This window comes from Lycorma delicatula, chromosome 1 (assembly GCF_047948215.1).
Source record: "Lycorma delicatula isolate Av1 chromosome 1, ASM4794821v1, whole genome shotgun sequence".
NCBI lineage: Eukaryota > Metazoa > Arthropoda > Insecta > Hemiptera > Fulgoridae > Lycorma > Lycorma delicatula.
Window position 1 is genome coordinate 396,049,862 of NC_134455.1, and position 14,027 is coordinate 396,063,888.

The following is a 14,027-nucleotide window of genomic DNA, read 5'->3' on the forward strand; positions in this document are numbered from 1 at the left end:
TTTTTTATCAATTTCATTTCTTTGGCAATATTTTTTAATAACTTTTATTTCAACTAAAAGAAATCACATAATTTCTACATAAAAACTTTTACAAAATAATTTATAGGGTAAAGTTTATATCGTGAAATATGCACAAAAAAAAATACATATACATAATTGATTCTTAGATTCACTGATAACTCTTTATAACCCTACAGCTATAAAAAATGTGAAACTCAGGAAATAGCATCCTGGAAATTGAATAGGAGTGAAAGTAAGCTTAAATGTCAGATGATAGAAGCTATGTCCAGTGAACTCACTTCCATAGACATCAAAGTTATGCTGAGTGCAATTTATCACTTATTTAATTTTTAGAGGCTAATGACAATAATGGTCAGTGTTGCTAAAAGAATTGATATTTAAAAAAAAAAAACTTATTCTCAAACTTTGGTTACCATTTTCAGTTAAAAAAGTCAACATTCCAGGGTTTTTAATATGTACTACTATCAGACCTTTATGAATACATTAAAGTAATTCTCATTCAGCGGAACTCTTTTTTGTATGTAATTAATTTTAGTGACCTTTAGCAAGCAGTTAAGCAGATTGCAGCTTCGACTGTTTTGCCAAAGCTGTAGTATATACCCTTCTATTTCCAGGCGCTATAACCCTAGATATCTTGTGAAACTATCTGTTTATTAAGAATACAATTTATTATTTTACTCTAGGCTTGATTATTTAAATTAATTATTGAAAAAATCGGATAGGTGTAATGTCGCTTAGTAAAACAATGTATAATTCGTAAAGCAGATATAAAAATTTTATTACTGTGAGTGTTTATTTTGTTGAGTTTCTAATTAACTAAATGAAAAAGTGAGAAGGATGAAGTTTGTGTGCGTTGCGCACACGTGTGTGTGTGTGTGTGTGCATGCTCATTAGCGGTTAAACTATTTATCTAAATTATTTAGTTGTACATTAAGTTTTTATGCTTGCTAACTGCCACAATTTGGTCCATTCATGATGCATGGATATAACGCATGATAAGAGTGATAGAGCAGACAAATAACCATCATACTCTTGACCATTAGTCATTTTACTAACTTTTCGCTTTGAGTTCTCCTCGTTTTCTAACATATTAAACTTTTTAATACTTCCTCTACTCATAGGAAGCTAATTTTTTTTTAAAAAAGCTTTTGTATTTTTAACTTTAAAATGATTTTTAAAAGAATGCTTCCGGAGTTAATTTTGATGCTATGAAAACATTTTTTTAATAATATTTGTTAATGTGATTGTTATGAGTTAAGATTTATGTAAAATTGAAATTTTTAAGAGATTTTTTTTCTTTTTAATTCATAATTAACAAGATATTTTGTTATTTTATTAGTGTCTTGTGCTTCATTTTGAAATAACATATGTTATTTTATATGAAACGCAGTAAATAAAAAAAAAATTGCATGTTCAAAAAAATTCTCTTATTTCATTTTTACTCTAAAAATTTGATTATTTTTACATTTTCGACAAATTACTTCTTTTTTTATTTCACAAGAAATTAATTACATAGGTTCCTTTTTACATATACTGTTTATATTTATTTTCAAATTATATGTGAAGAATTAAGATTTTAAATGTTAATAGTTTTCATATGAAGCGGGGGGGAAACTGATGACTGATGGTCTGGGTTTTGTTGGTTGATGTCTGCTCTTTAGAGTCGGTCTCAAGTGTGGAAGGGAAACGCACTCAGACAAGGAGGAGACGTAGGGTGCGAGCTCGCAGCCATACCCCAACAGCTTCAGAGTCTAGTACGACCAATAGTGCTAATACCACTTCTACCGCTGCTGCTGCTGCTACTACTACGTTTACAGCAAACGTTAAAACAGCTGTTATTAATTCTGGTTCTGCCAACACAGCTTCTGGCGGTACTGCTACTACATCTTCTGCCACGTCTGGTGCTAATTCTACTGATGGCATTAACACCGGTAAGATTAAAATTGTATTCTGGAACAGAGATGATGAAATTTGATTTTTTTTAAATTGTGCATAACATATTTATATATTTAAATTTAATCTTTTTAGTATAATTTTTACTTTTCCTTGTTATAATATAAGATAGTAATATAGAGTTATTTAAAAAAAAAGTAATGTATCACATAAATACTGCTTTTTTATATTTAATATTCTTTTCTCGTGTCATGTTAACTGCTTTCACTAAAATCTGTGTGCTTCACCAAAATGTATGAAAGAATGCGAGGCTAGGCTGATAAATTTTGCACACTATCGTGCTACACGGAGACAAAAGGTACTATTGAGTTGGGTGTGACAGGACATGATAGCTAAAATCCCCCTCTACAAACCTGCGATAATGCATTGAAATCTATTTACCGGTTTGTTTTCAGTAGCACGTAAAATGGAGTCGAGTACACGGCCATGTCAACACAGTTAAAACAGCACGCAGTGTTCAGATTTTTAACAGCAGAAAATTTCAATCCTACGAATATTTTTCATCATTTAAAAGCGATTTGCGGTAGTGAAACCGTTGAAAGGAGTACTGTGAATAGGTGGGTGTTGAAATTTTACGTATGTGAAGCCAGTAAAGCGACAATTGAGGACGTACCTCACAGCGGCGACCAGTTTCTGTGACTGACGAGAAACATCAATAGGAGGTGGACGATTTGTTTGCTTCGGTGTGACCGGCTAATCGTCCAGCAATGCATCGCTATTCAGTTAGGCGTATCTAAAGATTGAGTAGGCCTATTTTTGAGCAATTAGGTCGAGTCTGTGCACGATGGATATCACACAAACTCTGTTGATGGCCTTTGCGAGCTGAAGTTTGAGCCTATTCCGCGTCTGCCATACTCGTCAGATTTGGCTCCGTGCGACTTCCACTTCTCATCATAGAATTCTCATCATAGGAGGTATCTTAAAGGTAAACATTACACCACCAACAATCAGGTAAAGGAAGTTGTGGCCACTTGGATCTGAGAAGGATGACAGGAATTTTTCAGTGACGTAATGCAAAAATTTGTCACACATAGGGAAAAGTTATTGGTGTAAATGGGGATTATATTGAAAAATAAATACTGCATTTTGTACTTTTATTCATTTTTTATTATTTCATTCCCATGCTATGCATACATGAGCAAAATTTATTAGCCAAGCCCCGTGTATGTGTGTGTGTGTATATAATTTTTGAAAATTTTTTTTCAAGGTTTGTTTATCACCTTGTTTACAGTAGTTTATTATAAATATATTTCACGCCCAGAAGATTGAATCCTGGTCAGGCTTGGTATTTAAAAAAGTGGTAAGCCTGACCAGCTTCAATTGAGGTAGTTTTGCAGTCTTCCAGGTTAGTTTTGCAGTTTTTTTAATACACTGCAAAATTCATTTTTTATTGCAAAAAAATATGACAGTTGTAATTTGGCACCAGCCTGAAAATTGCAAGCAATAAATAAAGTTATTGTAATTATGTTCTGCTGCTAAAGTTTAATCTGACAGAGCTTTACTGGAGTTTGTCCATGTAATTGTGAATATATTCATGTTGAATATAATTTTTTTTTTTGTACGTGATGAATCTTGAGAGATGCATTGATCAGTTGTGATGATCGTTTCTTGCACCTTCTATTGACAAACAATTTTGGTACTATCTCTACACATTATGCACATTTCAGTCAGTGAGACAAACTATTTATGTTGATTGTGTATTGACCGATTGAAAAAAGATACAGTTACGTAATCATAACAAACAAAGTTTTGTTTTATTTTGCATAGAAACTAGTTTAAATACAAGTACCGGCATTTAGTTTGAAGAAAAATATTCCCAGTTTTTATTTTTATTTTCGTCTATGCTCTTTCTGAGGATTGTGCCTTGAACTAAACAATTTTTGTAAAATTAAAAGTGCATCTATATATAGTTCTCCATCTACGTATTAGTATGTAGTTTTGTAATTACCTAATCTATGAGAGTGACTCTATATCTTCACTAATCAAATTTCTGGTTGTTTCCAGTTATATGAAAATCATTTTATAACAGTAATGAACAATTAAAAAAGGATATTCTTCTAGAGTCGTATTTGTTAAGAGAATCAAGGAGGTATATCTTACAAATTTTCATATAGATCTCTCTCTCTCTCTCTCTCTCTCTCTCTCTCTCTCTCTCTCTCTCTCTCTTTCTCTCTCTCATACATCTTCTTTACCGGTTTAAATTTTTTTTGTTCATGGAATTGTATGATCTGCCCTGGAATGATTTTGACTGGTAGTGTTTATCCGCATCCCATAAAAAAAATTGATTAAATATTCAAAACTAATTCCTCTGAATTCTATTCAATGTACAGCTTATTGAAACAATGTAATTTCTTCCTGGCAATAGTTTTTGAATTGTTCTTTGTATATTCAAAAAACTAAACCGTTGGTCAAAATTGAACCTTTTATATTCATGGATTGCACAAAATTTTAGGCATATTTTAAAAGTGTTAACAACTGATAAAGAAATATTTCCGTTCTTAACTTTCTTTGATAAAATTTTCGAAACCAGTGATTGACTGCCATGATTTTTTACTTCTCCTGATCAGAAATATCTTCGTCTTTTTTTGTTAAAATATTATTTCTAAAAATTTTTATAGGGTTTAGGGCAGAACTGTAAATTACCAAATTTTGCTCATTAGGGTAAACTGTTTTGTTTCCTTATTCTTGACCTCTTTTTTCCTATTGCTGGTTCTGTAGTTACAGGTCCTGCTACATCCTCCAAGCTAATAATTACGAAGCTCAATGATGATATGCTGACCTGGAGCTTGGAAACTTCTCATGTCTACCGGTTGGAAAATTAACAAATAACTAAAACACAGTTCAACTTACAAAATTTCTTTTGAATGGTGTCAGAAATGTTGCCTTGTTTTAAAAATGGTTTTTCTATGTATTTTTTTTTTAAGACTAAATATCTATTTGTTTCTGTTATAGCAAAGATTATTAAATAAATAAAGCTGAAATAGTGCAAGCAAATCTATTCATTTATCTGTGCTTCTCTTATATATATTAGTAATTAAATACCAACAATGAAAAAGCAATAAGATTTTTATATTGACAATAAAAAATTGGTTTCATTGACAATTTTTTATAATCTATTGCCAGTTTTTTTTTTTTTAAATTACTACAGTCAGGTGGAAAAACTGCATAAAATTAAATCACAACAGTAGAAAATTTTTTACAGCATTTTAATTAAATCAGCAAAATTAAGAAATTTGGTTTACAATTATTATAATTATTATTTTTAAATCACATTATTTAAAAAAATCTAGTGAAGAATGAAATATATGTAGTGTTTAAAAGCATTATGTAGATGTTATGTTGTTAAAGCAGGCATTTTATAAATCTGCCCAGATTGTTTTGTTTTTAGAATTTTTTACATGATGATATACGAGGGTTGTCTGAAAAGTTTTGAGCCTAACACAGAAAGACTTATTTTTTCTGTCAAATATAGTTTTATTTTTCAACAAACTTTCCTTTCAAGTCTGTACATGTTTTCCACGGATGCTCTAACCTTTTTAACCCTTCCAAATAGTAGCTGGTGTCTTTCTCCGCAAAATAGGCGTTAACCTCCTCGTCTGATGAAAATCTCTTTCCTCAAAGCGAAAGTTTAAGGTTAGGAAACAAGAAAAAGTCGCTTGGAGCCAGATCTCATGAATACGGTGGGTGATCAACCAATTCAAAGTGCAATTCATTTATTTTAGCCATGTCGATCGTCAAATGGGGAGCAGGTACGTTGTCCTGATGGAAAAGCACTTTCTTCTTCTTCAAATGTTTGTTTTTTTGCAATTTCTGCCTTCAGCTTGTCAACTAATGATACATAATACTTCCGTCTTATTGTTTTCTCTTTTTGAACATAATGAAAAAAAATTTCATTACTATCCCAAAAAACAGTTGCCTCACCATCCTGGCCGATGGAACCGTCTTCACCTTTTTTGGAGCCTTCACCCTTTGCAGTCCACTGTTTTGACTGTTGTTTTGTCTCAGGAGTATAGTGGTGGATCTGCAATTCATCAACAGTTATGAAACAACACAAAAAATCTCACTCATTTTGCTTAAACTGCTCCAGCAGGACCTTGGACCTTGTTCATTCATATGCGTCTGTGGTCCAAAGTGAGAAAAAGTGGCATCCAACATGCGGATAGCTTATGCACATTCAATTCTTCAGTTAATGTATGACAAACACGTTCTTTCGATGGGCCCATAGCCTCCATTATCTCTTTAACCTTAATTCGTCGGTCATCCAGTACCATTTGGAACTTTTTCGATGATATCTGTGGTGGTTGCCGTTTTTGACCGTCCTGAACGCTCATCATTAACCAAGCTGGTACGACCATGTTTAGATTTAGCTGCCCATCTTTTCACGGTGGCAAATGATGTGCACAGTCTCGTAAACAGCAGCCAAGTCGGTTTTAATTTCCATGGTAGTATTCCCTTTCAAATGCAAGTATTTAATCACGGGTACAATATTCTATTTTTTCCATTTTCACAAAAACATTCACAATGATTTACTCAAACGTTTATCAAACAACTGAGAGTCGTCCTAAGTCTGAAATTTTAGTGAGTACCTTTCAATGCATGCACGAATACATTCCTTAATTTTTTTTTGACAAGTGCTGCCATCTTCATGTTGAGGCTGAAAATTTTTTAAACAGCCGTTTTATATAGTGACAAAAGCATTACGTATATGTTATATTGTAACTTGTTAAAGCAGCCTTTTCGTTTGTTTTTTTTTTTTTTTTTTCAAAACGCCCAGTTTGTTTTATTTGTTTTTAGAATTGTTTATAAGATTATATACATCCAGACTATTTTGTTCAAATTGTCAAAAAGTAAATTCCTAGTATATGTTGCTCAGGAAGACAATAATGAGCAAGAAAGATTGGTTTTAGTAGAAATCAAAATTTGATTATTTTTTTTAAATGCATTTACTTTTTAAAAAAATGATAGCATTTAATTAAATTTTAATGAAACTTTAGTAGAGGGTGGATTAATGAACCATAAAATCTGGTATAAATAAAGTCTGGAATCTACAGATGCTCTTTATCAAGTGTTTAAAAAATTGACACCCTCAAATAGGTGCTTTAAAAAACTAATATCGTAATGTTCTTACTAGCAGTAACTTAATTAAAAAAATTAAAAATAACTTAATTTAAAATGTTTCTTCAAAGACTTAACATGTAACATTCAGGTTTCAACAATGTTCTCATTTTCTTTTCTTTTTTTTTTGAAATATAAAATAATAATTAACTTCAACACCAACTTAACTTCATTTGTATACATCATATAATATATTTATGTATAAGTTAAAATTGTCTTCATTCATTAAACCAAATTGGTTAATATTGCTTAAATTTCCTGCCAGTAAAAAACAATATTTTGCAAAGTTACATTTCAAAAGGTTGGTTTCAATCTCAACCCTATACTACAAAACAAGGATTTTTACAATAAATTTATTAATGATACATTTTGTGAAACTTTCAAAATACTTGAAGAACGATTAGAAATTTTAACCTGCTAAAAATGTAATGCCAAAGAAGCAAAAATATATGTAGTTCACTTAAATATCTTAGTACAAAGATATTTATAGATCTGGTATCCCACTTCAATCTAAGATATCAGAGTTTTTTTTAATTATAATTATTCAAAAGTAATAAGTAAATCCTTGGTTAGGCCAGAGATTCCTAGACTGTTTGAGAATAAAAAATTCTTACTTTTGTCGCATATTTTCGCTCTTAATATCTTATTGAATGTGGCTTAGAATTTAGTGCTGCTTATTCATTAGACAACATGATAATAGATTGTCGGCAACGCTGTTACGATGACATCAAATGCGTCGAAGTAAATGGAACACTTGTTCATTTACAGTCATGATGATGATGATGATGATGATGACATGTCGCTTCAATTATTCACTTTATTTGGGTTTGATGACAGCTGTTACAAGGTATTTCAACTGAGAATATAGGAAAATAAAAGAAAAATAAACACATTTTTAATCAAAAAGCATTTAATGATTTAATCTGTATTGTGATAACTTAGAAGTACAGTATTGGTACAAGATCCTGTATATGGAATGGCTGAAATTTTGCAATTTAAGGTTTAGCTAGAAATAGTCCTGAAACAATTTGAATTATTAAACATATTCTTAATAGTGATCCAAAGTTTCATCAATCAGTAGTGACATCTAACAAAAAAATGACCTTAGTGTTTGTAAACATTGAGCTTTATCTCCAAGTAATTTCTCGTTTAATCAAATTCAGCACTTTAATTCCTTTTTATTTCTGTGACTATTACCACAGTATCAGGCAATAGTACAGCAGAGGATCTCTTATTGGAAAAGATTGATTGAAATGTAATGTATATATTTTTTTTTAATTTTAATAATTAAAAATCATGAGCAGTGGGTAAGTTCAGATTGCTGTATGTTAATTAGATTGTAATTAATTAAGAAAAGTCAGATGGTAATTTATTTAATGATTTTATTTAACTTTTTAGTGCATTGTATTGTGGAAGAGAAAGTTCAGTGAAAGGTACCAGAAACGTACAAAAATTTGATCAATTTTTGTGAAACCAATATAAAAAATCTGAATTAGTTGCAAAACCAGCCACCTAAAAATTAATTAATGCTTTATAATATTTATAATATGTGCAGTCTGGTTTTTTTTGTGATATGTAATAAGATAGATTGTCTAAAAATATAAAGTCTGCCACCAATTGCTATTCATTTGATCTGATTATGGACGTAAGTCAGTTGGGTCATTCAGATATTCCATTTTAACTGTTAGTACTTTTACTTTGTTAAATACATTTACATTTTGGAATGCATTTTATTATTGTTTTTTACGTTTACATTTAACGTTTTTTTTTTCTACATCATTGTAACAGACTGAAGTAAATGCATCAAACTTTAGCGTATGTAGTTCATTAATGGAAATATTGTATTGTGGATTCAAGATTTAAATATTGTTTTATCTTTTAATCAGATGCGACTAAATCATTACAGCATCAGGCATATAATGTTAAGACATAACATACATGCTTCTCTCCTACTGAATATTTTCATACTTGCTGTCAACATATAAATTATAATGTTAATCGAACAAAAAAGTGTATTGCCGTTATTTTTTGTAGTGTTCTACATGTTTTCTGATTTTTATGTTTTTAGTTATCTTAAATGAGAATTTTTCTTATTACGAATTCAGAATTTGGCTTTTCTCACGCGTTATGTTACTATTTGTGACTTAACCTTTATAAATAATTTATTCTGATTTTTATTAGTCTTGAATTTTTCTAATAATTATACTGTGTATGTTTGTTTTAGTGTTTGGAGGGGATCAACCGACATCAGGTGTTGGAAATAAAGAAAGTACTTCAGTAAATGTTGGCGGTACCCAAGATGGAAGCGGGGGCAAAGCCCAACGCGAACAGCGTGCTCGTATGCAGCGACAACCTGCCTCTTCCGCTAAGCGGGCTTCTGAGAAGCCTAAGGAAGCCTCTCTCGTAAATGGCACTTCTGCCTAGTGGTCGTTCGGACTCGTTTGGATTTTCTGTTTTGCTAATATTTCTTTGCCCTTTGGACATTGGCTCATATCGAGATGCAAATAACTGAATTATTGACAGTTGGTAATCCAATCTGCGTCATGATTATCCCAAGTCTCGGACTCAAACACCTAATCTAGATTGTGACAAAAAGCCTTTGTGACGTGAATTTTGCCACAGCAGTTTGGCATTTACATCTCTGTTTTCCACTTACATCGATGACGATCGGTATCGATAACTAATTGTTATTGTCATCGTAATATTATCGCATCGCACAGGCTGTGGACCAGGCTAAGACTGTTGACCAGACATGAGATTCCCAACTCTCGATGTTTACTTTGCAAACCCCTTTTCGTTAAGGTTTTGGGTAAGCCTTTAAAAAAAAAGAAAAAAAAAGCGGTTAAATGTTATATTTAAAAGTTAGTGACTCATTAAAAGAGGTTTGCAAATAACACTCAATTCGACAATTATATAATGAAAAAAATGCACTCCATGTGTAGCCATGTTTATAGTAAAATGATTTTTTACAACATCAAAAATTTTTTGTTAAATTGGCACTAAAAAATATATTATTGAAAATATACTCAGCTTTTCTGTTGAATTAACATTTGGAATAAAGCAGAAGTTTAATAAAATGCTTTGTCTCTGATTTTTATTTTACACGGTTATAGAAGTATGTATTTTGGTATCCTTAATTTATTTCTCAAAAAAAAAAAAATTTTAAAAGTAGTAAAGAAAACCGGAGTTAATGTATTATAATAATTAAACCTTGTTAAAGAATGACGGAAAGGTTAATAAAAATATTGCATTATTACTCTTTAAATATATAGAATCTACTCTACTGTTGTCGCAGAATATATCTTTTACTTTATGTTTATTGTGTTAAGCAGATAATTCAGTATTACTTTATTGTTTCTTTTAGAGAATATAAAAGGTTAAAATAATGTAGAATTAAATTATGATTACGTACTCCTAGTACGCGATGAATTCTTTTCTGTTTTTTATTTAGTTTCTGATAATAAATTTTTGTTTCGTATATTGAAACGATACTTTGATTTATATAATGTTGAAATATTTGTCTTGTTGTGTTTTTTCTTCTGTACTTTATGTAAATTTATTAGTAGGTAGGAGAAATGGATTATTAAAAAAAAAATATATACATATATAAAACAAAAAATTAAAGTGGCTGTTTTTTAAATGTCACTTCCGATTTATTTATCGCTCTTCTTTCAGAATTATTATTGTTATTATTATTCTCATTCTCATTATTATTATATATTAGCTTAGATCAGTTAATATTTTCATCAGCTTAGGCATTTTGCATTGCACACACTTATATATATCATTATATAATTACGATAACAGGTGTAATATACGATAATAATATTTATGATAGGTCTGTTATTCGCTGACTAATTATGAAATAGCCCAATATTTTTTCAAGTATTAGTAAATCTCTTCATTTTATTTTTATTTTAGATAAGCTGTGTAACTTTTGGTTTTGTTTATTTTTTAGAATTTTACCTTATTCGTGTTGTATATCACATCTACAACTAATAAAAGGTTTTTCGGTTATAAAAATTAAAAAAAAAAGAAAAAAACAAATAAAATTGTTTTTCTGTTGCACAGTTTTTTGTGTTTTTTTTTTTAAGACCTGTAAGTTCATTTCCCCTATGTAGAAGAGTGTTCATTTAGTAAATTAATTAATGGCAGTTATTCGCTTTCTCTGTGTGATGTTATTAAACAGGTCTTCATTATTAAGATTCTTTATCGTTAACGTAGTTTTTTATTATAATTAATTTTGATTAACAAATAAAGCTGATTACAATGCTTTCAATCTTCTATACTTAAGTGTGTCGATTCGTTTATTTAGCGAAATTATAATTAATTATTTAATGGTGTTCAAACAACCGATTAGTAAGAGTTTGTTATTAAAAAAATTTTTAAAAACTATAAACAACTGGCTATATTGAATTTTCTTTATAAAGAAAATTGAATAAAAAATGTAAATTATTTTACGATAAGATATTATTACATTGCTATTTCACTTTATTATTTATTTAACATGTCTTCTTAAAAATTTATAAACTTTTAATTAATTATGAAATACAAAATATAGAATGCTGATGTAATAATATATTACATATGTGGTATATATAATATATATATATATATATATAATAACAAATAAAATATGTATTTAGTAGTCAAATGATGGTTTATATTACAATAAAGACATTTGTTTTACGGTATTTGATTAATATATATATATATAGAGTATTGATTCTTAAATATTGTTTTGAAAAATAATTTAAATAAAATTGCTTTTATCTTAATCTTTGTTATGCACAAAGCAAATGTTTTTATGTAGTATAAAATTGAAACTGTTTTCAAAGGTGACCAAATTATTATTGTGTATCTAGTTTATTTTGAGATATAATTTACTTTTTGTTTGTTTATATTAGTTTCTTATAAAGTAATACAGACAGCTCTTTCACATCGCTGGTGTAAATTATAGTTGTCTTTTTTTTTGGTAATTTTTTTTTCTCCTAATAAATATTTTTTATTTTTTGTATTTAAGTGTTTTAATTATTGAAAATAATTATATTAATAAGAAGCGGTAGTGGTTCGTAATCTTTCTTTTTGTTTCCTGAAAAGAATTGTAAATGTAATTTTTCTGTCTTGAAAATAAAATAACTTTATTTAAAAAATAAAACCAGAAGTTTTCTTTCATATTTTTTTAGAATTTTTAACAAATTGATATTAAATGCAGCTTAATATTTCTGCGGTAGACATTCTTTGGCACGCTATAATTAATAATAGTTTTATAAATAAATATATGTAAATATGTGTGTAAAATTAAAAAAATATTTTCTAATTTAGAAAAAGATTTTGTTGTATTGTTATTTCTCTTATTTTATCAGTTCCTTTTTTTCAGCAGTTAATTTAAGAATTTTTGTTTTATGTGTATTTACAATAGTATTTTTCCTGTTTAACTGCCAATAACAATTAAATCTTTATATATTTTTAATGTTCTGTGGGATTCCCTTGAAATGCAGCTTTTTTGTTTTACAGTAATTTTAAGATTTATTTATCACAATATCCTAAATTAATAAATATTTAAGGGTTACAAAAAAAAGAAAAAATCCTTTAGAAATGTTATTACATTAAAAATCAAATTCGTTGAGGCTATCTATTTGCATCAGCGGTAGGAGAGCTGTTTTATTAATCTGTTTTATAAGAATTATAAATGTTATAAATGATAATTAAAAGTATTTCTACGCATATATAGTAGAAAATGATGTTTTTCTTTTCTTAAATTTTAATGTTGTGTAAAATAAAAACTAATGATTTAACATGGCTAAATTTGTTGTTAATAAAAAATATAATGGTCTGACTTTGAAATCATTGAATTCCCAGTTTTTCGCTTTGCAATATTGTAAATAAAGGCTTATTTTAAGTTCAATAATATATAATAGAAGCCTTTTTGTAATCTTGCAAAGCTAATTCCTGGCTATCGCTATAATACTATAATTCAAGAATGTAAAATTTACTTACTTTAATTTTTGTTTTTGTAAAAATTTATTTTTGCATTTAATTATCGCTATAGATTTCTTTTTATACATTTCTTGTGTTACTTGTTAAATACAGATTTTTTGCTAATATTATGTTTTTTTTTTTAAATTAATGATTTGTATATTTATTTAAGTATTGTATTTAAAATGATTGCTGTATTTCATCATTATTATTTATAACTAAAGTATTAATTTCAGTTTTATTTTTTTTCTGATTTACCGTTTGTTTTAGAGTTAACTTACAAATTAAGGTTTTTCTAACATGGCACTGTTGGTAAAATAGTATTATTATATATAATATAAACGACTTACCGATATACTATTCATTTACCTCAAGCGCTTTCGACTATTCTGCCATCTTCAGGTGGAATTATAATTTATGATTGAGATATATAAAAGTATGAAACTTATTTATTTAAATTATATATATAACAATTGATCGTTGTTTTGTCAAAGTTAAAGTCAAGAGTAACTACAAGCGTATTTAATAGTATTACAATTGTTAAAATGATCGATTGGTCATACCAATATGACGTAATTCACAATCTTCACATTTTAGCCCTTCAAGCCGGTATTTAAATTTTTAAAGCCCTACCCTACTGCCGATAATTTAAATGCCCAGCCAGCAGCTGTATTACAGTACTAAAATTAAAAAATTATGGCTTCAAAACTATTACACCAATTTAAACCAAATTTTCAGCAGAAGAATCATCCACTTTTTCCCATCTCCAATCTACGTCTTTTCTTATACGCTTCACTTGTATATCAATATCGTCATCACTATCGCCACTACTCTGTTCAGAATCTTCTTTATTTTCATAACGATTTTCTGGCACTTTGTTCATCAAATTTTCACTGGCACTTTCGTCATTATCAAATTCACTACCGTTACTGTCACACGTCTCATCTAAACGTTTAATA

At 29.0% G+C, this 14,027-nt stretch overlaps 1 protein-coding gene across 6 annotated transcripts in view; it reads left to right on the forward strand.

Moving 5' to 3' along the window:
- Fmr1 (synaptic functional regulator FMR1) overlaps nt 1-11,623 on the forward strand; it is a 95,086-nt gene extending 83,463 nt beyond the window's left edge. Inside the window, exons 12-13 of one of the 6 annotated variants that reach the window (XM_075353883.1) lie at nt 1,683-1,952; nt 9,314-11,623. In XM_075353883.1, coding sequence (XP_075209998.1) covers nt 1,683-1,952; nt 9,314-9,513 — 470 coding nt within the window. In that variant the 3' untranslated portion in view covers nt 9,514-11,623. Of the gene's footprint in view, nt 1-1,682; nt 1,953-4,692; nt 4,874-9,313 lie in introns of those variants that run through there. The other 5 variants (XM_075353884.1, XM_075353880.1, XM_075353881.1 and 2 more) reach the window with 5 other exon arrangements.
- Nucleotides 11,624-14,027: the final 2,404 nt, after the last annotated feature.